General features: G+C 53.9%; 7 protein-coding genes across 11 annotated transcripts; 2 read left to right on the top strand and 5 right to left on the bottom strand.

Annotated features, from left to right (window-relative positions):
• Positions 1-50: 50 nt before the first annotated feature.
• Positions 51-8,150, top strand: LOC117641710 (rab GTPase-activating protein 1-like). 5 transcript variants are annotated; one of them, XM_034379256.1, is made up of 18 exons: positions 51-185; positions 870-1,153; positions 1,234-1,430; positions 1,505-1,688; positions 1,763-1,949; positions 2,029-2,187; positions 2,265-2,453; positions 2,536-2,814; positions 2,910-3,075; positions 3,168-3,409; positions 3,484-3,672; positions 3,756-3,881; positions 3,979-4,164; positions 4,251-4,425; positions 4,636-4,826; positions 4,905-4,964; positions 5,056-5,265; positions 5,367-8,150. In XM_034379256.1, exons 2-18 carry the CDS (start codon positions 876-878, stop codon positions 5,700-5,702), a joined length of 3,354 nt encoding a protein of 1,117 aa, XP_034235147.1. In that variant the 5' UTR covers positions 51-185; positions 870-875; the 3' UTR covers positions 5,703-8,150. The 5 variants fall into 5 exon arrangements, with proteins under 5 accessions (XP_034235147.1, XP_034235146.1, XP_034235143.1 ...); XM_034379255.1 differs by lacking the exon at positions 51-185 and adding an exon at positions 282-420 and having other exon boundaries at positions 1,511-1,688; XM_034379252.1 differs by lacking the exon at positions 51-185 and adding an exon at positions 283-420.
• Positions 8,151-8,846: 696 nt separating this feature from the next.
• On the top strand, positions 8,847-10,838 carry LOC117641717 (gustatory and odorant receptor 22-like). Its single transcript, XM_034379269.1, has 5 exons — positions 8,847-9,027; positions 9,113-9,366; positions 9,551-10,090; positions 10,210-10,377; positions 10,453-10,838. Exons 1-5 carry the CDS (start codon positions 8,967-8,969, stop codon positions 10,585-10,587), a joined length of 1,158 nt encoding a protein of 385 aa, XP_034235160.1. The 5' UTR covers positions 8,847-8,966; the 3' UTR covers positions 10,588-10,838.
• Positions 10,839-10,909: 71 nt separating this feature from the next.
• Positions 10,910-13,040, bottom strand: LOC117641718 (gustatory and odorant receptor 22-like). Its single transcript, XM_034379270.1, has 7 exons — positions 12,909-13,040; positions 12,580-12,839; positions 12,139-12,408; positions 11,626-11,895; positions 11,319-11,390; positions 11,149-11,238; positions 10,910-11,055 (listed from the first exon to the last, which is right to left on the bottom strand). The coding sequence occupies exons 1-7, from the start codon at positions 12,967-12,969 to the stop codon at positions 10,945-10,947; spliced, it is 1,134 nt and encodes a 377-aa protein (XP_034235161.1). The 5' UTR covers positions 12,970-13,040; the 3' UTR covers positions 10,910-10,944.
• A 1,517-nt stretch (positions 13,041-14,557) lies between these two features.
• LOC117641720 lies at positions 14,558-15,756 on the bottom strand. Its single transcript, XM_034379273.1, has 5 exons — positions 15,723-15,756; positions 15,366-15,635; positions 15,053-15,124; positions 14,843-14,932; positions 14,558-14,758 (listed from the first exon to the last, which is right to left on the bottom strand). Exons 1-5 carry the CDS (start codon positions 15,750-15,752, stop codon positions 14,642-14,644), a joined length of 579 nt encoding a protein of 192 aa, XP_034235164.1. The 5' UTR covers positions 15,753-15,756; the 3' UTR covers positions 14,558-14,641.
• A 28-nt stretch (positions 15,757-15,784) lies between these two features.
• LOC117641261 lies at positions 15,785-17,288 on the bottom strand. The gene is made up of 5 exons (XM_034378425.1): positions 17,211-17,288; positions 16,796-16,978; positions 16,154-16,413; positions 15,884-15,992; positions 15,785-15,825 (listed from the first exon to the last, which is right to left on the bottom strand). The coding sequence occupies exons 2-5, from the start codon at positions 16,953-16,955 to the stop codon at positions 15,785-15,787; spliced, it is 570 nt and encodes a 189-aa protein (XP_034234316.1). The 5' UTR covers positions 16,956-16,978; positions 17,211-17,288.
• Positions 17,289-17,750: 462 nt separating this feature from the next.
• LOC117641264 (gustatory and odorant receptor 24-like) lies at positions 17,751-21,033 on the bottom strand. Its single transcript, XM_034378431.1, has 8 exons — positions 20,939-21,033; positions 20,681-20,867; positions 20,284-20,543; positions 19,947-20,213; positions 19,519-19,788; positions 18,849-18,920; positions 17,945-18,034; positions 17,751-17,861 (listed from the first exon to the last, which is right to left on the bottom strand). Exons 2-8 carry the CDS (start codon positions 20,754-20,756, stop codon positions 17,751-17,753), a joined length of 1,146 nt encoding a protein of 381 aa, XP_034234322.1. The 5' UTR covers positions 20,757-20,867; positions 20,939-21,033.
• Positions 21,034-21,356: 323 nt separating this feature from the next.
• Positions 21,357-24,927, bottom strand: LOC117641270. The gene is made up of 7 exons (XM_034378441.1): positions 24,852-24,927; positions 24,425-24,684; positions 22,530-22,799; positions 22,389-22,460; positions 22,221-22,310; positions 21,985-22,108; positions 21,357-21,920 (listed from the first exon to the last, which is right to left on the bottom strand). Exons 1-6 carry the CDS (start codon positions 24,925-24,927, stop codon positions 22,019-22,021), a joined length of 858 nt encoding a protein of 285 aa, XP_034234332.1. The 3' UTR covers positions 21,357-21,920; positions 21,985-22,018.
• Between the last annotated feature and the right edge of the window lie 1,285 nt (positions 24,928-26,212).

Consider the following 26,212-nt stretch of genomic DNA (forward strand, 5'->3'; position numbering starts at 1 on the left):
AGTTTGTCATACAAATCCGCGGTGCGCGTGCGCATGCGAATATGAATCTGTGTTGTTTGATGAATTCATGGTTCTCTAAGCAGTCACTTTCTTTCTCGCGTTGAATATTTTGAACGTCTAATTTCCATGTTTGCCTCCCGCAAGTATGGACGTAGCTACAAGAAAGTGAATTCCAGCCGATTAAGGTAGTGTGTCCAGTTTCAAGCAGTGACATGCCTCTCGAATCAGCGATGTATTGGCCACCTGCTGACAGCCCGATTGTCTTGCAGACGGCCGGTTCTCATCTGAAATGAATGAAAAGAAACATTGTGTAATCAGAATGTTTCTCTTCGTAAACATACAGTAGGACCTTGCCCTCCTGATGTCGATGCCCAGTCTAATTCGGACCGTGTCCCCTCGCGCGTGGCTGTCATGTCCGCGGTACTAACCTTACGATATAAACAAACCTACTCTGAGGGTCCCTGACGCTTAGGCTTATGGGGGTGTTTGTGGCTTGTTCCCGCATCAGGGAAGACGAAGACGCCTAGTCTAGTTGTTATTGTACCTTTCGATAAGACTGGATCTGTTGGACTTCGCTCTGTGCTTTCATGATCCGGCGATTTTGTTGTTGTTATTGTGTACATGACATTTTTGTCTGTGTACTTGGCCAAAGTTTTATCAGTACCTTTGTAGTCAGAGTCATGGGTACAATATCTTTTCTTCCGTCCCCACTCTGTCCTGGCTCTTTGATGCAGGAAGTTAAATGCTAATGTGTGCAGAAGTTGCTAAGCTTCATGTTGCTTCGTTCATGATGTAATTCTTGGAAAATCCAATGTTGCTCTCTTATTTACTTAAGAAAAAATACTGTAATTTAATTTTTACACTTCTAGGTCGTAATGGAGGATAGTCTAAGTGTCAAATCAAATGATTCTGCCACAACAAGTGATGAGTATGAGTTTGTGAACGGAACTGCAAGTGGCAAAAGTTCTGAAAATACTTCCATTCTTGCTGTTGCGGAAGAAGATTTACTCCAATCCAGACATCAGCATCCACTCCTGGACATTTCCAGCGGAAACCTTGATGATCTGAAAAAGTGTTTGGGTGAAGTTCTAAGTGAGGAAAATCGGCCTGAGCTCCGAGGCAAAGATTTACCTAAAATGGAAGAAACTCCAGAGTAATTAAAAATAAAATACTTGTGTTACAATGTGTCGATTATTTAGAATGCTGAAAGCATGACCTGTTTGAATTTTCCAGACCAGTGGCGGAATCTCTACAAGTGCAAGAACCGGGAAGGACTTTGTCTCCAAGTCATTATATTTCTGACAATACTTCAGCTGTAAAAAATCTACCTGTCACAGCCACTGTAAAGAAAGTTGGGCAAAGTCAATTTTATTCATCTGTTCCAGCAAGAACTTCTTTATCAAATTCACCAAGTGATGAAGAAGAGGCTGGTAAGTGCAGCTTCATCAGGAATCAATACTCAAGCTGTTTACCCAGGGAATTTTTGCGTACAATACCCCTTCAGTTCCAGATGTACAGCAGAATGGAACTACCTTCTCTGGTGTTGTCTCCCTCGGCAAAGCCAATATCAATGCACCACGTTCAGAAGCTGAAATTCTTCGGAACATGTCAATTTTGAACAATGCACAGGGATTAGAAATGATTAAAGTCTCTTTGTCAGTACCCAACACCTCTGATGGATTTGTCCAGTGAGTTTATTTTCATTTATGTTTCTTCTTTTGCAACATTTACCTAGCAATACTCTAATGTCTTGAAATTGCAGATTGCATGATTCGGCTGGGAAATTTATTGCTCAGTATGAAGTTACATCTATACTTTATTTTGCGAAAGGTGGGATAGGGACTCCTGAAGAAGCATGTTTTGCTTTCACTTGTCCTCTTGGCCATGCAGAAAATCAAGAATCAACCATTTTTCAGTGCCATGTGTTTCGATGTGACATCCTTGAAGCTGTATGTAATGGCATTTATTTCATTAAAAAAGACAAATTTATGCAATTGGTGACACCTAATAACATTTTAAACTTGACAGGTTGGCCAAGTGTCTAAAGGCTTTGCCAAGGCATTTAATAGAGTTCCACGGTCTATGACAAGCTCCGTCACAGGGGCTTTGGAATCAAACACTCCTGAGCGCAACAGCAATGTTTACGTTTTTGAAGTTAGTCTTGAAATTAAAGAAGAAGACAATCGTGTAAGTATTTCCTTCCCAGTATCGAAATCTGATGTCTTATCTTGTTGCTTTAACCTTTGTCTGCCTTCTCCCATCAGGGTGGGTACAGCACAGTCCCTAAAGACCGCACTTGTTTCAAGCTACGCACAAATCTCTCAAAGCAATTGTGCCTCAGTGTGCAGCAAGTATCTGATAATGAAGTGGACTTACGAATTGAAAAATGCTTTGGTGTGTTGGTCAGTCCTGGTCGTCGAGTTAAACATAGTGACATGCAGTTGTTAGAGATGGTAAGAGTAGTGCATGCTAACCTTGATGTGCTTTTTATGTTAAATAGGTGTTCTGAAGAATTGTTTCATATTTCTCTCTTAGCAGGTATCAATGGGAGCAGGCACTGGCGATCGACAATGCTGTTACATCTCTGGTCAGTTAGATCCAGCTGATCCTGCATTTGAACTTCTGAACCATGAGACTCCAAGAGATCAGAATTGTACTTACATGACAGTAGCGGTTGACCTGGTCATCAATGGCATTCAAGAACCTGTCCGTTTTCTCATTGAAACTCCCATCAAAGTTTTTCCTCAAACTGAGAGATTTTGGCAGTTTACTCGTAGGCCTCTTTTGCAGCAATTTTCCCTCACTTTGAAGGAGGTAATTTTCTGGTTACAGAGTTAAGAAAATTATTGGTAAAGTGTAAATATCTAAATGTATTAATTCTTTTGGGACTTCAAAAATATAATATACAGGTTCCTAGGGGTGATTCCAATGAAGTTGATTTTGAACTGGTTTCAATAAAAACAACAGGTGAACTTGAGCGAAACCGCAGAAACTTAACGTTAAATTTAGCTAACATGATTCGGGCTCCAGATGTGGATTTGGACTCTTTAACTCCCAAAGAAGACAATTTATCTGGTCAGTGCCTCTAGTTTTGGTTTCATTGTAATAACTTTTATCACCGGCATTCGTTGTCTTCTTCATTTCTTTGTTTCTTTACATTTTTACAGATGGAGATGAGCCTCTTCTTAGTGGAACAGGAGATGTGTCAAAGGATTGTTCTGCTGATGTCCTAGAATCCTGGTCTGAAGTGCTGCATCAATGGCAGAATACACAGAAACGTCCGAAACAACTTTCTACTTTAGTGAAGCAAAGCATTCCAGAAGCCTTGCGTGGAGAAGTTTGGCAGAGACTTGCTGGTTGTGAAAATGATAATGCCATGATGGATAATTATCGATTGTATATAACTCAGGTTAGGATCTTTAGGGCCTTGCTTCAAACTTGGAATTAAAAATATCTCTATAGTTTCTCAATTTAAATTTACAGGATTGTAGCTGTGAGAATGTAATTATGAGGGATATCAATCGAACCTTCCCAGCCCATGACTTTTTCAAAGAGGCAGGGGGTCTTGGTCAGGATTCTCTGTACCGAATCTCAAAAGCTTATGCTGTTTACGACAAGGAAGTTGGGTACTGTCAAGGACTAAGTTTTCTGGCTGCAAGTTTATTACTTCATGTAAGTCCTGAATACCTTTCTTTTAACCACCCACTGAACATTCCTGCTTCAAAATATTAATTGTCTCCTTCCTGCCCCTACAGATGCCAGAAGAGCAAGCCTTTTGTGTTTTAGTCAAACTTATGTATGACTATGGTTTGCGTGACATGTATAAGGATGGTTTTGAAAACCTTTACATGCGGCTTTATCAGCTGAATAAGCTGATGGAGGTATGGTTTCATAGTAAAAAGAAAAATGGTGACTGTTTTGTCCAAAATGGAATGTTTAATTATTTTTTTTATTTTTCTGCAAATTCACGTTTTTTAGGAACATCTTCCTCAACTATGGCAACATTTCTCTGACATGAGTGTTGAGTCCCACATGTTTGCATCCCAGTGGTTTCTGACTCTCTTCACTGCTCGTTTTCCATTATACTTTGTTTTCCATATTTTGGACGTCTTCCTTCTTCAGGGAACCGAAACACTTTTCCAAGTTGCCATTGCACTTTTGAAGGTAAGGGATTATTTGTTGGCTCAGACACTCTTACAGTACAGTGAGGGCATACTTAATCCTTACACTTGATTTCTTATTCCTACCAGGTGTGCAAGAAAGATTTGTTGCAGCTTGATTTTGAAAGCATTATGAGATATTTCCGAGTTCAAATGCCTAAGCGCTGCCGAACAAAAGAAGTGTCTCTTCAAATAATGAACTTGGCTTGTCGCATCAAAGTCAAAAAGCTAAAAAAATATGAGCAAGATTTTGTAGCACTCAAAGGTAAGATTGTGATATGTTTTAGTTAGAAGTAAGTTGCGGATGAAAAGTTCAAGGTAAGAAAAGGGCATCCTTATGGAGCTGATATCTGGACTTTGAGCCATCCCTGACTAGCTATTTCAACTCAACATTAAAATCTGACTGTGAAATCCAAATTACCCCTATTGAGAGTTGAGACCCTTTTTTCACATGCTTCCGTGTTTCAACCATCAGAGGAACAGGACAATGCAGACCAATACGATAAGGAACTGGAGCGATTGAATTTAGCTCTAAACCGTAATGAAGAAGAGAAGAAGCAGCTACTACAAGAATCAATTAAAGTTAAGGAAATGTTGAAACGAGAACTGGCAAAAGCTGAAAGTGAGAGCACTAGAAGTGCTACCATAATTTCAGAGTATAAACAGGTAATCCTTTGAAGATTGCTTTCTCCTTTATTGATCTCTGTAATTGTGTGTTATGCTACATCCTCTTGTCTCTTGCAGATCTGTCAGAGAATGGACTTGGAACAGGCAGCAGCTAAAGCAGCCCTCAGTAAATTAAGAGTAAGTTTTCCATCAAAGTCACTCTAATATATTATTCATTTGTTATCTATACTAAATCCCATATTTTACTTTGTTTATTGGATATGTGCAGAGCCAAGTCGCTGAGTGTGAACGCTGCTCAGCTTTGACTGCTGCAGTGTGTGCTGATATTGGACTTCCCAACTCTGCTGAAGATTTAGATGATGCTGGAAACTCATCAGGAAATGAAAATTTTGGCAGAGCCCAAGAACGCATTCGCGAACTAGAACTGGAGCTAGCTAAGACTAAGCTTGCTCATGTGGAAGCAGAATGCACTAATCAGGTGATGCTTGTGCACCATGTGCAATGTAATCTGACTTGTGAGTCATTCAGAACTGAAAATACTGACTTCTTTTTTGTTTTTGTTTTTTGTTCATGAAACAGGATCTGACACACCAGTTGCATGCTGCATTGATAGAACTGCAGAGGACTCAGAACTCATGGCCACCATGGCTGTCCAAAACTCTAACATCTATCAAGGAGGCAGCCTCTGGACTCCCCTCTGGTGGAACGTCAATGACTCTCCCTCGTCGTGAGTCAGCCCCCTCCTCCCGCTCTCGACCAAACAGCAAACTGCGAACAAGTTCCAGCGTAGAGTGGTTTGTCGAACCATTAACACCTTCCCTAACATCTCCTCCGAGCTCACTTAGCAGCTCCATCTCGTCATCAGCTGTTGTTGCTGATATCCCAGTAAACAACCCTGTTGATTCCACGGAGTAGAAAGAGCATTTTATGACGTGACAGTAATTAATCCAAAGCTAATTGTAATTACTAAGTATGGAAAAACATATTTAAAGAAATCTCTAACTTTTGGTATGGTAGGTCCATCTTGGACTGTGTTGTTATTTGGATGTGATGAAATTACTGCTGGGTATTGTTGCTGTTTGCAGATGACAAAATTATACTTTAAATTGGTTTATATTCCTTGTTGTAAAAATTTGCAATTGACTGTTTTTAAATGCTACCTTCTACATCCGTCCAGTTCCTCACCTACCTGCTTTTCTTTATCAGTAAAGTGTGTCTGTGAAAAGAAGATGCTATAGAATAGTATGAGAGGGATTGATCTTAACTTTGTGCTTTGTAAAATTAAATATCAGTCTGTCTTTGAATGTTCTGTACAACTTTACTGTACTCTACTTACCAATGCTAGTATTATGAGAGATATTTTGGAACAGCTTCTCCTTAATTGTGATACTTAGTTTCTCTGGGAATGCAATATATTTCCTGTTTCCAGTCATATCATTAGATTTGCCAAAAAGCTATGCTGAAATATCAAACCTGTTGTTTGATAATATCATTTGCTGTGCATCTCTGCTACCTATGTGTTGGCTCTATCATTAGCTAGAGGGAAAGAAAAGAACATTCATACTCACTACTGTTAAAGAGGTTCCAGAGTTGACTTGTTTTGCAGAGTTTTGTGATATGAAATCTGTTACAAACACAGTGATACACCTGTCTCTTTTTGACACTTGGTTTTCTGTAATGGAAGCGTGATTTGCTTATTCTTCAGTGCCTAATATTTAGTTGGCTTTATTTAGAATATGTAATGCTGTTGCTCTAGTTTTAATCTGTTTTTGGATTCTACTTGGTTTATTTCCTTTTTAGGAAGATTTTGGTAACATATTTTATTGTATGTGTGTTTATTGTACAGTACTTTGCTGAATTGGAAACACCTACTTTTAAACCCACAATTTTAATTGTTTGGTTTTCAGTCTGGATTCTGTGTTACTACTGTAGTTGCCATCTATGTATATCATTCTAATAAATAGTGCTTGAACATGTGTAAAGCAAATTTGAGAATGTATTTGTGATACATCTAGTTTACATGGTGTTTGAAGTTCCACTTACATGTGGTTATAGGTCGTTCCATGTTTGAAACTGTTTTCTGACCATCTGTAGATTAAAAATGAAGAAGTTTCAACCAGTTGTTTATTGCACATCTAGATTATTCACCTGCCTTAGAAGATATCACTCTAGTAGGTGGTGATGTCCTACATGTGCATGCGAATTTCCTTGATTTTGGATACCCAACATTCATAATGTTCAGTAATAGTCTTATGGCATCTCAGTAACCCATCAGTTTCTCTCAGACCATTCTGATCTCACTTTAGGTTTTACCCTGAATTTTGTTTGCAAGCAATAGTGTTATGCATTTATTGATCCTACCTATTTATTTCTGTTGTCAAGGGCTTTCATATGTATTGTTGTGTGGAACACGTATATGTATGTATGCCCCAATTCAATCATTTTATGTTTGTATATGGATCTGTGGAAGTATTTTAACTAGTAGGGTGTGGGGTAGAATTTGTATTAAAGTTGACAATATTAACCTTCTCAGGAAAAAATGATCCACTCCAGGTTTGGTCATTTGACTATCATATGTCTTCTGAGTTTCTGTAATTTTTTTTTCTTGTAACTAACTGTTTTGAGTGTTTAGTCATTCCACCTATTTTTTATGTAGATTAATTTTTCATCAAAGTACACTTACCCAACAATTTCCTTTCGTTGTTAGTTGTATTACTTTAACTGTTACCTTTAAGAATACATTTTGTATCTATTCTTGTGGAAAGTTTCATCCTGCAACTATTCCAACTTCTTGATAGTTTTGAGACCAAACTAATTCAGTTAAGTTTCTATTTTTATTTGTTTTGATCAGAGCACACATTGTTTTGTTTTAAAAAGAAAGTAAAAAAAAAAATTATTGTGCCATCAAAGTTTTTGCCTAGGAAGGAATTATACTCTATCATCTGAGGAATGGTATACTCTGTATCTTATCCTTTCCTAAATTGAGTTTCCCATTGTTTTCTTCAAAGGCTGTTTAAAATATACCTGCACACTGAATTATTTTACATCCTGAAAGATGATAAATTGCTAGTCAGAATAGCTTTTAGTTTTGGCACGATCTAGTGTTTATTTCTATTTTACGTAGATTTGTATGGAATGTTTATAAGTCTACCTAAAACCCTTGTTCCCTTACAATGCCACTCATCCCATGTCAATGACATGATGTCATCCCACCTGACTGGTGTCCTTTCTCACCGAACTATATCGTAATACTAATTATTATATCCAACTAAGCAGTAGGACTAACAATGGTAAGATTCATTTTGTATGTCACTATGAAAAAGGTTCAGCAAGGATAAATAAATTTTGTGGCTGACGAGTCTATGATGCGTGTTATTGGTGTTATTTCCTATTCTGTTTACACACCATGGCGTGCTTCGGCCCTCCAGTCGCCCCTTCTCCCCCCCCTCCTCCCGCCCCTTTCCAGCCCCCACCTGTCCCGTGAGACGCTTTCGGCACTGCCATTAAGGCCCCGATTGCGATACCTTATCAGAGACCTCTGGTGAGGTCAGCGCGCACGTTACAAACGATCACCAGTGCACGTGCCACTCACGTACACACGCACACCAACACACTCTCTCACTCATTGAACGGGCCATTAACGGTGCCGGGGCCGTCGGGGCGGCCGGGGCGTGGCGTGCGAGGCCGTCGCGTGTCTGGGCGGCGCAGTCGCGATGGCGACCCGCGATCCGCACCCGCCGAAGTAGCGAAGCCACCAGTCGGTTCGACGGTGGCCTCGATCCTCGATCCTCAATGACGCTGCCGGGGCGCGGGGGCGCGGCGCTCCCGCTCACTGAGGCGCGCATCTCGCGCTGCCAATGACGGCGGCGGCCGCCCAGAGCCCCAAAGGGTAGGAAAGAAAGGCACCCGGCCGACATGGAGGCGCCGTGGGTCATCTCCAAGAACTACGACGCGTGGGGCCCCGGCACCGGGCTGCCGCCGGGGGACGCCTCACGCAAGCGGCTCCAGAGCATGGGCCTCGGGGGCCTCGGGGGCCTCGGCTACGGGGCGGCGCCCAGAGCGATCCAGCCGCTGCCACCGCCCGGCTACAACAAGGGCGGCGGCCCCAGGAAGAAGGCCCTCGTCAAGGACGACGCCAAGGACGCCCCCGGGGACACCTCGTCCTTCGTGGACGCCGCCATGCCGCTCATCCTGCTCATGCAGATCGGCATCTCCATGCCGGTGCAGCGGCGCAAAGACGGTGCGTGCCGCCAGTGTGCCGCCCGGCCCGTCATCCATTTAGCGGCACTCTAGCGCAAGATACATCTACTTCTCTCCACCCGCAGGTACGCTCGTGTCAAGGGTGTGCTCCCCGATCATGGTGTACTCGCTGGTCGTGTACGCCCTGTTGTCGGTGCCCGTGTACTACGCGGCCAGCGCCGCGGTGCGCCAGCTGGCCGACAAGAAGAGCACGTTCCACGACCAGATCTACAACCTGACGCCTCTGCTGCTGCTCAACGCACACCCACTGCTCCCCTTCCTGCACTGGCCAGAGGCTCGGTCCGCCGCCGGCTACTTCAACTCGTGGATCAAGTTCGAGGTAGGGGTACCGGTCTCAGGGCGTGCCGAGGGTTGGCCTGCGCGCGGCGCGCGGCAGGGCGCCGCCTGGCGGGCAGGCAGGGACCGGCCCGCCGGACGCACCTGCCGCGCGTGGTGGCCTACCCTCCCGATGACAGGGGCCCTGGCTCCACCCGTTGCCACGGTGTTACCGTTCCGCTCCGCAGGGGACTTTCCAGCGCGTCTGCGGACGGCCACTACACCTGCAGCTGCGCGGATGGGTGGCGCGCTGGACGACGATGTGCTTCCTGTTCGCCGCCTTCCTGGCCGCCACCATGCCGCTGTACATGGGGCTGACGTGGCTGCAGGCCCTGGCCTACCTGCACCTGTACCTGGCCAGCGCCTGCCTCGTCACCGTCTGGCTGCTGAGCTCCGTGGCGCTGTGCCGCGCGGGCGAGGCGCTGCGCGACTCCCTGCACGAGGTGGTGGTGGCGGGCGCGTGCACGGCCGACCTGATGGCGGACTACCGGCAGGCCTGGCTGGAGCTGTCCGAGCTGGCGCAGGAGTCCGGCCGCGCCTGGACCTACTCGTGCGGCCACCTGCTGCTGTACATGTTCCTGCTCATGACGGTCACGTCCTTCGGGGTGCTGGCCGGCATGGCCCGCCACACGCTCGAGGCCCGCACCATGGCCTACGGCGCCATGGCCGCGGCCTCGGCGCTCACGCTCTTCGTCGTCTGCAGCGCCGCCGAGACCGCGGCGGACCGGGTAGGGGCGCAGGCGAGGGCGCAGGGCGCGGCAGTAGAGCCTAGATCCTGACCTTGAGGCTCGCGTTGAGCGCTGTGAGTGGCGGGTGACGACTACGTCTCGACTGCGTCTCCCGGCAGGTGGCGCAGGTGCTGCGGGAGGACCTGCTGATGGTGCAGCTGAGCGACGACACCCAGCACTTCAAGAACGAGGTCCAGATGTTCATGACGGCGCTCGCCATGGACCCGCCCATCGTCAACCTGAGCGGCTACGCCACCGTCAACAGGGCACTGTTCGCGTCGGTGAGTGTCCCCGTCCTTCACCATGCCATGCTGAGTCCCTGAGCGCGTGTCAACGCGGAGCCTCTGTTGCAGCTCCTGGAGACGATGGTGACCTACCTGGTGGTGCTGGTGCAGTTCGCCTACTCGCTCGACACTCCCGCGGCCAACGCGACCACCACCACGACGGCACCCTCCACCATGGTGACGCGACCCGTCATCACCACGCCGGTGCCGTGAGGCCGCCGACTGCGGTGTGTCGCACACGTTTTCCCTACCAGTTTACATGAGATCCTAGGGGACTACGCAGTGGTGCCCTACCCTAAACGGCACCACTGCTTATACGTACCCCATTTTCCGTGCATTTTCAGAAACAATAACGGTGTTTTGTAGTGCACTCGTCTTTGATTGGCGTGAAGTTTATGTATGAAATAAATGTGGAAGGAGTTGCTCTCAAGTAGTGCTGTTGAAATAAAGAACATGTTGGCGTACTGTTTCTTTCATTCGAGCTTTTATTTCATCCCAAACAGTGTTAGAATAGCACGAAAATCCCGGACTTTCTTACGACAAGACGAGGTCCTTCTTCCTTCAATCCCTTTAATAATCGTCCAGCAGGAAGGGGTCCTCGCTGAAGTTGGATTCTGTGTTTTCCACGGAGATGGCGAACTGGGACACCACGAAAATGTACGTGTTCGCCAGGGTAAAGAACTGCAGCAGAAACAGGTGAAAGTAAAGCGGAATGTTCGCCTTTCCTCTTGACGCGCACAGGAGCAAAACCCTGGCATAATTGCGGCGGCTTACCGAGATAATGCTCGTGCGAGAGAGGATAGCCAGTCCCGTGATTGTCACTTTGGGGGATGAAATATTTATGTCATACAAAAATCGCCAAATCTGCAAAAAGAAGGTAACAAGGGCCATCGCTTACAGGGCGATAAAACACGGACAGCAGCTGTTCGAAATGGACCCCTCACCTCCGTCAACGTAGCCTTGTCCCTGTGGGTCAGCGACAGCTGCAGCAGCTGCTTCATGGTGGGCCTGCGCATCTGCAGTGGAAAGCCATTTCAGATTAGCGGCTGGAAATCGGCGCCTTGTGAAAGAGAGTTCCAACCCCACGCGCGCTGTCCAGGTGCGGATCCAGAGTGGGTGGAAGTGGGCGATGGTAGGCAACAAGTCGCACTTTGCCCCTGTAGGGAGGCCACTTTTTCGACATCCCCCCTCCCCTGAACCCGTCTCTGGATCCGCCCTTGTCCCCGAGTAGCTATGCGGCGTGCCGCGTACCGCGTCCGTGGCGATGTGCGCCGAGTTGCAGACGCTGGCGGTGATGCTGAAGCAGTAGCACACGACGGCCATGAGCCAGAAGAAGCGGCGGTCGAAGTCCTTCTCCACCAGCAGGCAGATGAGCAAGAAGCAGACGGACACGAAGGACACGAAGGACATCAGCAAGAGCATGGAGTGGACGCGGCCCCAGCAGCAGCTCAGCAGGTCCAGCACCCGGACCATGCCCAGCCAGACCGAGCGGTGGTTGTGCAGAGCCTGGACCCCCAGCCGCTGGAAACGACACGTTGTCATCAAGCATGGCAGGAAAGCCCAGGCGCGGTTTAAGGGGGGGGGGGATCGCCCCCCCTGTCGCTCCCCTGTGAGATTCCAAAAACGCCTGATAGTAGGATACCAGCACCACGTGCCCCTGTAGATAGGCGAAATATACAGTACACAATCGCCCTCCCTGTCGGGGGCTCCTTAAACCGCGCCTGGGAAAACCACGTGCAGCCAGCCGGAGGCCGGAGGACCCACCTGGAAGTCCTCCACCAGGAAGGAGGCCTGCTGCCTCGCCACGGCGGCCAGGCCTCGGCAGCTGAGGTTCCAGAAGCAGGCTGCGAGCATGCTGTACCCGAACAGGTGGATCGTGATGGGCGCCATCCAGGGCTCGTCTGACGCGTACTTCTGGTTTAGCGTCAGCAGGAACATGCTCACGGGCATGGAGATGGACAGGAAGGAGTAGAACCAGACGCGGCGACGCAGCCCCGGGACGGGCATGCTGCCCCGCAGCACGGACACCAGGTCCTGGCGGCGCGCGGACGCGGGCCGGACGGGGGCAGGCAAGTTCACAGTGACGAGGTTCCTTTCAATATGCAGGGGCACACGGCAAAAACGGTTCCTGGTGTTCCCAGGGACACCCATGCGACCTGGGAGCCTGGAACCGCTGTTGCCGTGACACTCCTGAAAGGAACCTGCCTCGACGCGCTGCCACTGGTCGAGCATGGAGATGGCCTTGCTCGTGGCCGCCCAGGAGGTATAGGGCAGGCAGAAGATGTAGCACGTGTTGAAGGCGCCGCAGTACTGCGGCACCAAATCCCACACGTGGAAGTGCTTGTTGTCGCCGCGGATGGGGTCCAGGTGGACGTGGACGGAGAAGACGCCCAGCACGGCAATCACCAGCCACGCCAGGAAGGTGACCGCCACGGGCAGGGACCACCAGCGGAATCGGATTTTCCCTGCAGGGCCATTCGTCCGAGTGAAGCGTTCCACACGGCCCTCCCTCGACCCAGAGCCCTTCGGCTTACCGTCCTCCGCGATGGAGATGGGGAGCATGAGCATGAAGCGCAGCAGCCACAGCATGGGCATGAGCTCCCAAATGAGCCCTTGCTTGAGCGCGCACGTGGTCTTGGGGCCGGCCTGGGCGGCGGGGACGCCGTCCTCGGCGCCGTCCTCGCTCCGCCAGTGCCAGGACTTGGTGGACTCGTTCCACTCGAGGACGGGGCCCTCGCCTGCGCCGCCTGCGCACTGCACAGCATGACGGCGACGGGCAACGCGTCGCGACTTCACGACTCTCTCGATTTCAGTTTAGAGATCCACATCTCCGAGCCTCATAACTCGAAAACAGCAACAGAAACAATCGTAAAAGAGTCAAAAATTCGATTTAATGTGTGAGATGCTGACTCCTAAAATCGTCGTTCGTAAATTCGCGAACTTTGATGTTAAGGACACTTATGACAGACACCCCTCTTTTCCCAGACCTGTCCGAAACTGAACTCGGCGCCGCCGCTGGCGTGGCGCTTTTCCCGTGCCGAGAACGGCCAGCCCCTGTCCTGTCCGCCGGTCGGCATGGCGTCTCACGCGTTGCAGCCAGGCGTGGGCCTCGACGGCGTCCTCGACGGCGTCCTCGACGGCGTCCTCGACGGCGGCCTGCTCCAGCACCCCATGCAGGGCGCGGACGACGCGCGCGGCCCTTCCGCGTGCCCCGGATGGCCCCAGACTAATTCGCCATGACACGATGACACGTTCGGTGGCGGTGCGAGGCGCGGTCGCGCGTGTTTAGCGCGGACGTTTGATGCTTGTTGTTCGTGGTGCCGTTGTAATGGGAGATGCGTGGCGCCGCCGCCGAGGGCCGCGGGGCCGCGGGGCTGCGGGCCGTGGGGAGCGCAGCCCCGATCGGAGATTCGCTATCGGCCACCTCGGCCGCACTCTGGGGCGCCACAGCCCCGCACAGCCCTGCAATGTGGCGCGAAGGTCATCGCACCCCAGGCGATCCGAGGGAAGTCCCTCGGGCTGCCTCGCTGGCCCGGGCGCACCTTTTGGTTTGCGTGTCGAGAACAGGGCAGGCGCTAGCCTTTCGCTCCCTCCCGCGCGGGATCCTCGCTCGGTCTTTGACCGACGCGCTGCCCCCTCCACCACGTCCGTGCGCGAGGGGGGCAGGGGGTGGGGTGGAGATGCTGGAGTCGGCCGCCGAGCGGTGCGGCGGATAGTGGATGCAGCTGGACCCTTCAGCCTCCATGGAACCCGGTGGTATAGGGGTAGCGCAGTGGGTCCTCACGCTGCTGGTGCGGGTTCAAAACACCTCTCCGAAATTTTTTTGGTCACGTTAGGCCGTAACTATCACGTGCCAATGGGTCTGTCAACCACCCTACGATCTGCCGCGAGTAGAGAAAGATCTGTCGCGAGTAGAGTAAGATCTGTCGCGAGTACAGAAAGATCTGTCGCGAGTAGCGTAAGATCTCATGGCGGTTCGCGGAGTCCTTGGGGACCCTCCCGCCCTCCCTTCCTGACCGCGGGCAGTGTTCGCCGCGTTCGGGAGCGCGCCTCCCATCTCTCATCCTTTGGCCATCAGTGTATCAGTGCGGCAAGGACAGAGCTTTGGACTGCCGCCCCACCCCGCCCCGCCCCACCCCGCCTGCAGTCACGACTATTACGAAGGGTAATTTGGAGTCCCTAGGGAGCAGACATTTGTAGTCGGTAACGAGGCTCGCACTTTAATGCAAGTTCCAAGGTCGCAGGGCGCACGGGGCGCACGGGTGGGTCACTCTCCGGGCGTGGCCTGCATGCCGGGGTCCTCCGTAAAGTTGGTCTCGGCCATTTCCACGGAGATTGTGAACTGGGAGAGCACCACGATGTAGGTATTGGCCAGGGCGAACAGCTGGATGAGAAGAAGAAGAAGAAGCGTCTCAGTGAGCGGTCTTTCTTTGTGACCAGCGAAGCCTTTTTTCTTTGAACCACCCACCGACAAGATGCTGGACCGCGACAGCACCGTCAGGCGGCACATGGACACCCTGGGCCGCTCGATCTCAATATCTCGCAGGAAGTGCAGAATCTACGCCGTTACACGGTCAGGGATCAGGGGGTGGTTTCATGCACGTGAAAAAGAAGGGCGCTTCTTGAAAAATAAAATACACATCGCTTGCTTGAGAGAAAATGGAAACTGGCTGCGTACTTCGATCTTCGTCTTGTCATCTTTCGCGGAATAGGACATCGTCAGGAGCTGTTTCGTGGCAGGGCGCCTCAGCTACATCAAATAACAAACGACGTGTTGTAAACAACTCGCAAGGTAGGCTGCCCCGTTCCGCCCCGTGGCGATGCAGCCCTGCACCCTGGACTGCCCGAGGGACTGCCTCAATGCCCGGGCAGTTCCGGCTGCAGGACGGCATTCGTCACGGTGCGCATGGAGTCCACTCCATCTCAACGAGTCAATCTTTGTAAAAAATAAAAAATAAACCAAAAGGAAACGAGATCCGTGCAGTTGTTACAGAGTCAGTGGCGTGCTGCGCCGAGTTGCAGATGCTGTAGATGCTCCAGACGGTCAGGACGTAGCTGATGATGAACCACCAGATGGAGGAGAGCATGTCTCTGGTGAGGACGATGTGCAGCAGCAGGAAGCTGAGCGAGGCGAAGGAGACGAAGAGCAGCCCCAGCACGAGCGTGTGCGTGCGCCCCCACGTCTCGCTCAGCAGCGACAGCACCTTGCTCAGGCCCAGCCACACGCGGCGGTGCGCGCGCAGCCCCCGCACTCCCAGCCTCTGAGGCAGACGGAGAGAGGGTACTGAGTGGCCGCTCGGCGGAGTCCTCGCCCTTGGAAGGCTCTCCGAGAAGGGAACCTCGAATACCTCCAAGTCCTGAGCCATGGCCTCGGCCATCTGGCGCGCAGTGAACGCGATGGCGTGGCAGCTCAAGTTCCAGAACAAGGTGGCCAGCATGTAGTAGGAGAAGCTGTGCGCCAAGACGGGCAGCATCCAAAGGCTCCACGACGTGGGGGAGAAGACGCTGCCGCCCACCCCGAAGACGACGGGCACGGCGAAGCACACGACGCTCAGCGCCGTGGCCCAGGCGCGCAGGCGCACCACCGCCGCGCCCTCCCGCAGCGTGGCCACCTGGACCTGCAACAGTGCAACGTCACGAAGGCCCCGCTGCACTCCGCGTTCCCCGGGACTGCCCGCCGGTAGACGGTGCTGGTTGATCCCTCGCGACGCCCCGTGAGTGCGAGAGTGACAGACCGACGGCAGAGGCTCTCACTGCTCGAGCCCCCCAGAACAGGCACCTCGACGCGCCGCCACTGCCCGAAGAGGTCGACCGCCCTGCCGGCGGTGGCCCACGACGTGTACGGCAGGAAGGCGACGTAGGAGAAGCTGATGGCCGCGCCGTACTGCAGCACCAGGTCCCACACGTGGAAGTGCTTGCGGTCGTCGCTGACGGGGTCCAGGTGGAAGCGCACCTGGTAGTACGCCAGCACGGCCAGCAGCAGCCACACGGCCAGCGTCAGCGCCGTGGGCAGCGACACCCACTTGAACCGCAGGCTGCCTGCAGTGCAGCCACGACCCACGTCCGCGACGCGTCAGTGACAAAGCCAAAGCCACCTGCCGAATGGCACTGCCGAATGGCACTGCCGAATGGCACTGCCGAATGGCACTGCCGAATGGCACTGCCGAATGGCACTGCCGAATGGCACTGCCGAATGGCACTGCCGAATGGCACTGCCGAATGGCACTGCCGAATGGCACTGCCGAATGGCAGCATGAGCCGAATGGCACTGCGAATGGCACTGCCGAATGGCACTGCCGAATGGCACTGCCGAATGGCACTGCCGAATGGCACTGCCGAATGGCACTGCCGAATGGCACTGCCGAATGGCACTGCCGAATGGCACTGCCGAATGGCACTGGCGAGGCCAGAAGGCACTCACCTTGCGCGTTGATGGACACGGGCAGCATGAGCAGAAAGCGCAGCGTCCACAGCAAGGGCATCATCTCGTACACCACGCTCGGTTTCCGGCGGCTGCGCGGTCGCAGCACCCTCTTGCTTTCGGGCCAGCGGAGCCTCCGGTGCTGACTGTAGCCCTCCATGGCCGCATCCTAGGTTCACCTACCTGCTGCCACGCGCAAGATTAAGTCTAACCAAGTCGATTTACGGCATCTCAAAGTTGTTCCGGTTGTTTTGCAGTTCCCCGGTTGAAGACCAGTGAAAATCAATGCAGCCGCTTGACAGAAACAAGGAGGAACGGCCATGAAAGAAACGACAAATAAAGGACCATTCGACAGCAGCGATTTGCAAGAGGCGACGGCCATCCTTGCGGGCACCTGCCACACCCACGCACTAACCCACTCGCCGCGGTGGCGGGTCTTGCCTGGTCTTGCCGCCCTGCTGACAGACACCCCGACACCAAGGGCGGTGGCGCCACTCGGACTATGCCAATGCCGCCCCTCCAGAAGTGTCATCCTCGCGTGCCTCGCGTGCCGCGCGGTAGTGCAGAATACAGTGTGCACAGCAGTAATGCTGTAATGAGCGCGTTAGGTGGCAAGGGCGCAATCCCTGGGCGGGGTATGGGGCGAGGTGGGGCGGGCCCCAGGGTCAGTCGAACTTCTCTGGGCTACGCGCACAACACCATATCTTCGCGAGGTTCGCACGTGAAATACGCTGTTTGTTCGGGCTGGTGGCGCACCCACTTGTCCGGGCACATCTGTCACTCCCTCGCCTAACGAACAGGCCGCATTTCCGAGATCTGCTTCTGATTGTTCTGACCGTTATCGGCGTCCCATGAGTCAGTTTACCTTTCTGTAGCGTATGTTCAATTGTTCAAGTTTCACGGGTTGTTGCGAGTGAAAGACGATTCGTAATTGGAAAAATATTTATTCCAAAGTTCAACTTTGTTTGAGTCTGCCAGGGTCCACATCGAAATTGGTTGTCGAGGTCTCGATGGAGAGGGTGAACTGGGAGAGCACCACAATGTAGGTGTTGGCCAACGCAAATATCTAAAGATAACAAAGTTCGAAAAAGAGATTCAAACTTTGACATGAAGGTACACATGCGAAATTAAAGGAATCGTTCAACTTACGTATACAATACTCGCTTTACTGAGGACACCCAACCTACAGACGGACACCTTTGGGTGCTCCAGGTACATTTCCTCAAGGAATTGTACAATCTAAAAACATGACAGAAGATGCATTTGTAAATTCAAAACAGGCAAGATTTTTGTTCTATACCTTTTACACCCGTAGTTGGTGATGTGACAAGGGCAGTCCAAAGTTATCCAAGATGTGTTGTATGTGCCTGGGCTTTCTGCTAACCTGATTTCAGTGCCACAACTGGTCGACAAAGATCTTGGAGTGGTCTTTAGAAAGGGAGAAGCTATGATCAGAACCCTGAATCAAGAGCTGCTACTGAGTGCCAAAAGAAGAAATCAATCCAGCAAAGGAGGTCTTTTCATCGTTGAGTGTGATCCTGTGGAGTGGGCTAATTTAGCCTCAGTGACTCGAATGCCAGTGGCTGCTGGTAAACCTATTCAGGACACTTCGGATTTATGGCATCGTAGAATGGGCCACCTTCACCATCAAGGTCTTTCTCAGGTTACTAGGCTTGTAACTGGAACTGGTCACATTACTGGAACACTGGTAGAACTCAAGCGTAGTTTTACGCCTTTCGTCAAGCGTAGTAGAACTACGCTTGGCTTCAAGCATAGTTCTCCATTTTGCCCCTCTCACGCCTATCTAAATGCATGGGAGAATTTCCTCTCTACGCTTGACGTCAAGCGTAAAGTCTTCAAGCGTAGTTGTATGCTTGAATCAAGCATACAACTACGCTTCAGTTTTACCGGTGAAATGCTGCAACGTATCCCTGCCAGTCTATTTTATTTCGTCTCGCCTTTTGCCTCTGACTGAGTGAGCAAGTAACGTGCAAACGTATCTGAGATTGAGGTGTGAACTCTGTGACACCCGTTTCACCAAGCGCTTCCCCACCTCCGTTGTGGTCTCCTCGTCCCTCACTAGAAATGACAACAGGAGAAGCTGCATCTTGGCGGGAACTCGAACCTGAAAATAAAACGTGGAAACGTGTGAATGCAAAATTTAGCGCACTGGGTGCGCCCTCTGTCCGCACTGCCCCCTACCCCCTTCCCCTTCCCTCCCGACTCTCTCCCTCGGTGCGCACCCTCCCTCTGGGCCTCTGCCCGCACAGTCCCTCTCTCTCCCTCGCCCCCCCCCTTTTGCCCCTCACTCTCCCCATCTGTCCGCACTGCCCCTCACTCTCCCTCTCGGTCCGCACTGTCCCTCTCTCTCTCTCGGTCCCCCTGCCCCTCACTCTCCCTCTCTGTCCGCACTGCCCCTCTCTCCCTCGTCCCCTGCCCCTCACTCTCCTCTCGGTCCCGCACTGCCCTCACTCTCCTCTCTCTGTCCGCACTGCCCCTCCCTCCCTCTCGGTCCGCACTGCCCCTCCTCTCCCCTGCTCACTCTCCCCTCGTCCGCACTGCCCTCCTCCTTCTCCCCTCCCTCACTCTCCCTCTCTGTCCGCACTGCCCCTCATCTCTCCCTCGGCCCCCTGCCCCTCTCTCTCCCTCGGTCCCCCTGCCCCTCACTCTCTCTCTTCTGTCCGCACTGCCCCTAACTCTCCCGCTCGGTCCGCCCCACTCACCGCGTCCGTCATGGTCTGCGCTGCGGAGCAGGTGCTGATGGTGGCCAAGAAGACGAGCACGACGGTGAAGAAGAGCCAGAGCCCAGCCTTGTTCAGGCTGTTGGTGAACACCATGTGCGTCAGCAGGAAGCTGATGGACACGATGGTCACGAAGAAGGCGCCCAGCAGCACCGCCTGCGTGCGGCCCCAGGACTCGCTCAGCCCGTACACCACCTTGACCAACCCCAGCCAGATGCGGCGGTGCTGGCGCAGCCCCGCCACGCCCAGGCGCTGCACAAAACACGCACCGTCAGGAGAGCACTGGTGTTGGTGCACCTCTAATGAATGGGAGATGTGCAAACGCGTCGACCTGACACGGCACGCCACGACCACTTGCACCCCGACCCGGCAGCCACCGGCCGCGCCACTGGCCGCCACGCGACGCGCACCTGGCAGTCGTCGACCATGTCGGCGGCCACGTTGTGCGCCAGGATGGAGACCGTGCGGCAGGCGATGTACCAGAAGGACGTGCCCAGCGTCACGTAGGCAGCGCTGTGCAGCAGGACGGGCGTCATCCACACGGCCTGGTCGGGCAGCGCGCTGAAGGCGGTGGCCTGCATCAGCACGGGCACCCCGACGGACACCGCGCACGCCGCCCACGCCAACGCCCGCACCCTGGGCAGGCGCGTGGCGCCGTGCAGGGCGGCGATCATCACCTGCCACGGAAGGACATCGTCAAGGACGCCGTCAAGGACACTCATGTGGTGCACTCTAAGCGCTACTTACCTGGACGCGCTTCAAGTCTTCGATCATGTCGATGGCGCGGCTCGTGAGGGCCCAGTTCGTGTAGGGCATGAAGACGATGTAGCACAAGGAGAAGGACGAGGCGTACTTGGGCACCAGGTCCCACACGTGGAAGTGCTTGCCGTCCACGCTCACGGGGTCCAGACGGAAGCGCACCGTGTAGTAGGTGATGACGACCAGCACCAGCCACGTCGCGAACGAGAGCGCCACCGGTACCGACAGCCACCGGAACCGGAAGTTGCCTGCTCAAGTTCCAATAAGAAGTGAAGAGCCGACTCAGGACGAGACTCCTCTCCTGAGAGGTTTACACACAGTGTGCTCTTTTCTGGGGGTGCAGGTGGAGGCAGTTTTCACAGCTAGTGCCGCAGGGTATGCTTACCGTTGGGCAGGACGGTCAGGGGCAGCATGAGCATGAGGCGGAGCATCCACACCATGGGCATGATCTCGTAGACCATGTCCCGCGGAGGGTCCCCGTCGACGAGCTGCTCCGAGGAGTTCGCGGACGGCCTCGGTGACGGCCTCGGTGGACGGCCTCGGTGACGGCCTCGGGGACGCGCGGTCGTGTCCTGTGCGCCGCCAGAATCACGTTTTCCATCGAAAATCAACAAGCTGGGAATGTGTGTCGGCGGCTACTGACCCGACACGAGCACCCCGGCGAACTGCGCTTCCGCGGCGTAGGCCTTCTTGTGGTGCATGAGGTGCTTGGCGGGGAGGCTGCTCTCGCCGTGTCGCTTGCTGGCCTTGCTGCTGGCCCAGTCGCTGCTCGGCGGAGGGCTGAAGGGCCACCGCCTGGCGTGCTTCCTGGCCTCCATGCTCGCGTCACGCCGCCACTCGGCCGCGGCACCTTCAGGACCCACAGGAACCACAGGACCTCCAGGACGCCGACGGCGGCGTCTCCGCGCTGTCCTCCGGGGCCGGGGCTCTCGGACGCCGGTGCTGACCGCGGCGGTCGGGGCGCGCCATCCTCGACCACGTCGTCGACGTCGCGTTCACGCGCCGCGGCACCCCGCGAGAGGTGCGCGTCGTGCGGCCGTGCCGCGTCCGCGACCTGGACTCGCGGTGGGGTGGCACGCAGCACGATGGCCACGGCATCCCGCGGGTGTCGCATGCCAGGCGCCAAGGCAATTAGTTCTCAACTAGCGTGGGCGACGCGACAGGGCGCATGTTTCACTTGTGTTGTTTTTGTTTTTGTTAATGGTGACTTCAGGCCGCCCCCCGGGGGCGTGTTGCTTTGGGACGCCGTCTCCGTGGCCCTTGTGCCCGATTACCGATCTGCGAGCTCTGCGGAGAGTGATGAAGGTGGCGCCGGCTGGTCTTCCGAGAAGTCTGGGAGAGCGTGGTCGAGGGGGCTGGGGAGGGTGAGGGAGGATTATCGCGCCCTTTGGGCGTGTTGTTTGTCAGCATTGTCGGCGGTGGTGGCTTTGTGTATGCGAGACGGTAACACTGACGCTACAGGGACTACAGGCCCCCTAGAGAGCTGGCCACTGAATCATGGGAAAGGCCCTGCCCTGCGATGAGCAGGGAGGTGGACTGACCTCTCTCACCTCCCTCTCCCCTTCCCTCCAACAAAAAACGGGGGAAGAAAAGAATTTAGCACGGCGCGAGCACCTGGAGCCAAACTGAAACAAAATAACTTACCATTTGTTTTATTCGGTAATCCTTTATCGTAGTCGTTCACAGTACCTGGTATCAGTTAGAGTCCTATAGGACTCTGGTATCAGTCTGCAATGAAGTTAGCTCGCAGGGCCTCCGCGGAGATGCTGAACTGGGAGAGCACCACGATGTAGGTGTTTGCCAACCCAAATGCCTGAAACACCAAAATTACTTTTATAGAGACGGAGCATCAAGAAGACGCTTGTGGATATTACTTCTCAAATGTGAGGTAAACATACGAGTTGAAAGGAACCCTTTTAACTTACGTATACAATACTTGCTTTGCTGAGGTCACCCAGCCCACACACGGACACCCTCGGTCTCTCAAGGTACATTTCTTCAAGGAATTGAACAATCTAGAAACATGACAGAATTGGTCACATCAAAACAGACACGATTTTTGTTTTATGCATAGAAACAACCCGTTGCCCCACCTCCGTCGTGGTCTCCTCGTCCTTTACCAGGAACGACAGCAGCAGAAGCTGCATCTTGGCGGGAACTCGAATCTTCAAACAAAGGATTAGAAACAGGCGTAATGTAAAAGTGTCGCAGTCTCGCCTTCGGTGCGCACTCACCGCGTCGATCATGACCTGCGCAGAGTGGCAGATGCTGACGAAGGCCAGGATGACGAGCAGGAGAGCGGGACCGATCCAGAGGGCTGACTTGTCCAGGCTTTTGGATAGCACCATGTGCGTCAGCACGAAGCAGATGGACACTGCAGTCACGAAGAAGATCCCCAGCAGCACCGCCTGCGTGCGGCCCCAGGCCTCGCTCAGCTTGTACACCACCTTGACCAACGCCACCCAGATGCGGCGGTGCTGGCGCAGGCCCGCCACGCCCAGGCGCTGCCAAGCACGTCCACAAACACGTAATGTCAGGGTCGGTCAGGCCAGGGCCCCGGAGGGCCAGCCCAGAGAGGAGGGCTTTACGCGTGACAATGATCCCTTGAGGGGCATTCCAGAGCCGATTGACAGTGGTCCAAGTTCACCTAAGACGATTTTGCTCAATTTTGGCTCAAGTGTTACCTACCCATAGGTGAACACCCCCACAAAATTTCAGCCCTCAAGGTCAGTTAGTATGGGAACTGTGAGCAATCAAAGTTTTAGGCAATTTTGCTTTAGTCGTTTATGACCAAATTGCACTTTTTTAGTGCAGTTGTCAAAGTTGCGAGCACTGCAGCGCCCAAACCATACCCGTACCCTCGGTAACTCGAGCCGCTTGTTTTTAGGTGGTCGTCTGAGGAATAATTTCCCGCCTGGACCCGTTGTCCAGCTTGGATTCCGGGATGGGGAGAAAATTGAAGGTTGTAAAACACTTAAAAAAGTTATTTTTTGGCTTTGAGTGCGTTTTTATTAACCTTGGACTGCTTTGGGATCGATTCTGCGTGCAGATTAGGCTTCCCCACTCAATTTTGCATTCGGGTACCAATTTTCATACCTCAGGACCGAAAAGAAAAGAATTCCGGAGCATGTCACTAAAAAAGTGCAATTTGGTCAAAAACGACTAAAGCAAAATAGCCTAAAACTTTGATTGCTCACAGTTCCCATACTAACTGACCTAGAGGCCTGTGGGGGTTTCACCTACGGGTAGGTAACATTTGAGCAAAAAATGAGCAAAATCGTCATAGGTCAACTTCGACCACTGTCAGTCGGCTCTGGAATGCCCCTTGGATTGGGACCGTCCGGCAGCCACCTGCCGCCAAGCGATGCGCACCTGGAAGTCGTCGATCATGGTGGCGGCCAGGTTGTGCGCCACGATAGCGAGCACGAGGCAGGCCATGTTCCAGAAGGAGGTGCCCAGCACGACGAAGCACACGCAGTGCGTCAGTGCGGGCAACATCCAGAGGGTATGGTCGGGCAGCAGGAAGGTGGCAGTGGACTGCATCACCACGGCTATCCCGACGCTCATCACGCACACCCCCACGCGTACGGCCGCACCCTGGGCAGGTTTGGGGCGCCACGCAGAGCGGCGATCATCGCCTGCCAGTTAAGAGCACAGTTAGGGACGCCGTCAAGGACGCCGTCAAGGACGCCGTCAAGGACGCCGTCAAGGACGCCGTCAAGGACGCCGTCAAGGACGCCGTCAAGGACGCCGTCAAGGACGCCGTCAAGGCGACGCCGTCAAGGACGCCGTCAAGGCGACGCCGTCAAGGACGCCGTCAAGGCGACGCCGTCAAGGACGCCGTCAAGGGACGCCGTCAAGGACGCCGTCAAGACGCCGTCAAGGACGCCGTCAAGGCGCCCGTCAAGGACGCCGTCAAGGGACGCCGTCAAGGACGCCGTCAAGGACGCCGTCAAGGACGACGCCCTCAAGGACGCCGTCAAGGACGCCGTCAAGGACGCCGTCAAAGCTCAAGGACGCCAGCGGTCAAGGACGCCGTCAAGGACGCCGCCAGGACAGCCATCCAGGACACGCAACGCCGCGACGTACTCTGTATGCAGTTCAAGGAGGAATAGTGGATTCCGCTTGCCTGGACTCTCTTCCAGCGTTCGATCATTTCGATGGTGCTGCCCGTGAGGGCCCAGTTCGTGTAGGGCATGAAGACGATGTAGATTAAGGTGAAGGACGACGCGTACTTGGGCACCAGGTCCCACACGTGAAAGTGCTTGCCGTCCACGCTCACGGGGTCCAGACGGAAGCGCACCGTGTAGTAGGAGATGACGACCAGCACCAGCCACGTCGCGAACGAGAGCGCCACCGGTACCGACAGCCACCGGAACCGGAAGTTGCCTGTTCAAGTTCCAATGAGAAGTGGAGAGCTAACTCGCGACAAGACAACTTCTGTGTGTGTGTGTGTGTGTGTGTGTGTGTGTGTGTGTGTGCGAGCGTGTGTGTGCGTCTGTGGGGAGGAGTGGCGGGGGGAATTACAGGCGGATTCAGTGCTCCAGGGTACGCACCATTGGACAAGACGGTGACGGGCAGCATGAGCATGAGGCGGAGCATCCACACAATGGGCATGATCTCGTAGACCATGTCACGCGGAGGGTCACCGTCGACGCGCTGCTTCGGGGAGTCTGGTGACGGCCTCGGCGACGGCCCCGGCCTCGCTGACGGCCTCGCTGACGGCCTCGCTGACGGCCTCGCTGACGGCCTCACTGAGGGCCTCAGCGACGGCCTTGGAGGCGCGCGGTCGCGTCCTGTGCGCCGCCAGAATCACGTTTTCCATCGAACACCAACAAACCGCAAAGCCGGGCATGTGTGCCGGTGGCCACTGACCCGACACGAGCACCCCGGCGAACAGCGCTTCCGCGGCGTAGGCCTTCTTGTGGTGCATGAGGTGCTTGGCGGGGAGGCCGCTCTCGCCGTGTCGCTTGCTGGCCTTGCTGCTGGCCCAGTCGCTGCTCGGCGGAGGGCTGAAGGGCCACCGCCTGGCGTGCTTCCTGCCGCCGGCCTCCATGCTCGCGTCACGCCGCCACTCCGCCCCTCCAGGACCTCCAGGACCTCCAGGACGCCACCCTGCCCCCCGAGGCCGGGACTCTCGGATGCCGGTGCTGACCGCGCCGGTCGAGGCGCGCCATCCTCGTTCACGCGCCGCGGCACCCCGCGTGAGGTGCGCGTCGTGCGGCCGTGCCGCGTCCGCGGCGTGGACTCGCGGCGTGGACTCGCGGCGTGGACTCGCGGCGTGGACTCGCGGCGTGGACTCGCGGCGGGGACGGAGCGGCTTCAGCCGCCCCGCGGGTGTCGCATGTCAGTCACTAAGTCAATTGGTCCGTCGACTAGTGAGGGTGACAGGGAGCGTGTTAGTATTGAAATTGGTGGTTGCATCACCCCTCGGCCTTCCCCGTTGGTTTGGGACACCCCAGCCATGCCCCGGTGGCCGAGGGCTGATAGCGATCAACGAGCCCTGGAGTGGAGCCCTTCCCATGCCGAGTTACGACCGGCCGCGCTCGAACCTCGAACCGCGGCCGCGGTGGTGGTGGTATGCGCGCCGGACGGCAACTTTGACGCCGACAATAACCCCCAGGGGAGTCGGCCCGGCCGCCTACACGAGACTTGATCGGGACGTGTCAGGTCGGGGCCCTGCCAAGGGGTGTAGGGAGGGACGCAGGCACCCCATCGCGCGTGCCTCCCGCGCCCTGCACGTTGACGACCCCGCGGGCCACCATGCGTATCACGCACTGGGCCAAAGGTCGAAACACCACTCACCGACCATGTTACCGACAAGTCACCGACACGCTACCAGCGTGTCAACACTCGGCGCGCGCACACGATCGCTCAGCAGGAATCAATTAATCTACGGGCTCCTCGTCGAGTGAAT

The sequence above is a fragment of the Thrips palmi genome, unplaced genomic scaffold, assembly GCF_012932325.1.
Source record: "Thrips palmi isolate BJ-2018 unplaced genomic scaffold, TpBJ-2018v1 HiC_scaffold_15, whole genome shotgun sequence".
NCBI lineage: Eukaryota > Metazoa > Arthropoda > Insecta > Thysanoptera > Thripidae > Thrips > Thrips palmi.

Coding starts and splice junctions, on each gene's coding strand:
- LOC117641270 (XM_034378441.1), bottom strand. CDS start 24,927: ATGGTCTACGAGATCATGCCCATTGTGTGGATGCTCCGCCTCATGCTC. Junction 24,685..24,851: donor CGTCACCGTCTTGTCCAATG/GTGCGTACCCTG, acceptor GAACTTGAACAG/GCAACTTCCGGTTCCGGTGG. Junction 22,109..22,220: donor GCAAAGCAAGTATTGTATAC/GTAAGTTAAAAG, acceptor TTGGTGTTTCAG/GCATTTGGGTTGGCAAACAC.
- LOC117641717 (XM_034379269.1), top strand. CDS start 8,967: ATGCCGCTCATCCTGCTCATGCAGATCGGCATCTCCATGCCGGTGCAG. Junction 9,367..9,550: donor ACTCGTGGATCAAGTTCGAG/GTAGGGGTACCG, acceptor TCCGCTCCGCAG/GGGACTTTCCAGCGCGTCTG. Junction 10,378..10,452: donor CACTGTTCGCGTCGGTGAGT/GTCCCCGTCCTT, acceptor CAGCTCCTGGAG/ACGATGGTGACCTACCTGGT.
- LOC117641261 (XM_034378425.1), bottom strand. CDS start 16,955: ATGGAGGGCTACAGTCAGCACCGGAGGCTCCGCTGGCCCGAAAGCAAG. Junction 16,414..16,795: donor CGTGTCCATCAACGCGCAAG/GTGAGTGCCTTC, acceptor GCTGCACTGCAG/GCAGCCTGCGGTTCAAGTGG. Junction 15,826..15,883: donor CGTCGTCTTCGGGGTGGGCG/GCAGCGTCTTCT, acceptor CTTGGCGCACAG/CTTCTCCTACTACATGCTGG.
- LOC117641710 (XM_034379252.1), top strand. Junction 2,454..2,535: donor ACATGCAGTTGTTAGAGATG/GTAAGAGTAGTG, acceptor TTTCTCTCTTAG/CAGGTATCAATGGGAGCAGG. Junction 2,815..2,909: donor TTTCCCTCACTTTGAAGGAG/GTAATTTTCTGG, acceptor TATAATATACAG/GTTCCTAGGGGTGATTCCAA.
- LOC117641720 (XM_034379273.1), bottom strand. CDS start 15,752: ATGGCCGAGGCCATGGCTCAGGACTTGGAG. Junction 15,636..15,722: donor CCATGGCTCAGGACTTGGAG/GTATTCGAGGTT, acceptor CGTCTGCCTCAG/AGGCTGGGAGTGCGGGGGCT. Junction 15,125..15,365: donor CGCAGCACGCCACTGACTCT/GTAACAACTGCA, acceptor TATTTGATGTAG/CTGAGGCGCCCTGCCACGAA.
- LOC117641264 (XM_034378431.1), bottom strand. CDS start 20,756: ATGGTCTACGAGATCATGCCCATGGTGTGGATGCTCCGCCTCATGCTC. Junction 20,214..20,283: donor AAGACTTGAAGCGCGTCCAG/GTAAGTAGCGCT, acceptor CTTCCGTGGCAG/GTGATGATCGCCGCCCTGCA. Junction 19,789..19,946: donor ACATGGTCGACGACTGCCAG/GTGCGCGTCGCG, acceptor TGTTTTGTGCAG/CGCCTGGGCGTGGCGGGGCT.
- LOC117641718 (XM_034379270.1), bottom strand. CDS start 12,969: ATGCCCATGCTGTGGCTGCTGCGCTTCATGCTCATGCTCCCCATCTCC. Junction 11,239..11,318: donor ACAAGGCTACGTTGACGGAG/GTGAGGGGTCCA, acceptor TTCTTTTTGCAG/ATTTGGCGATTTTTGTATGA. Junction 11,056..11,148: donor CTCGCACGAGCATTATCTCG/GTAAGCCGCCGC, acceptor TTTCTGCTGCAG/TTCTTTACCCTGGCGAACAC.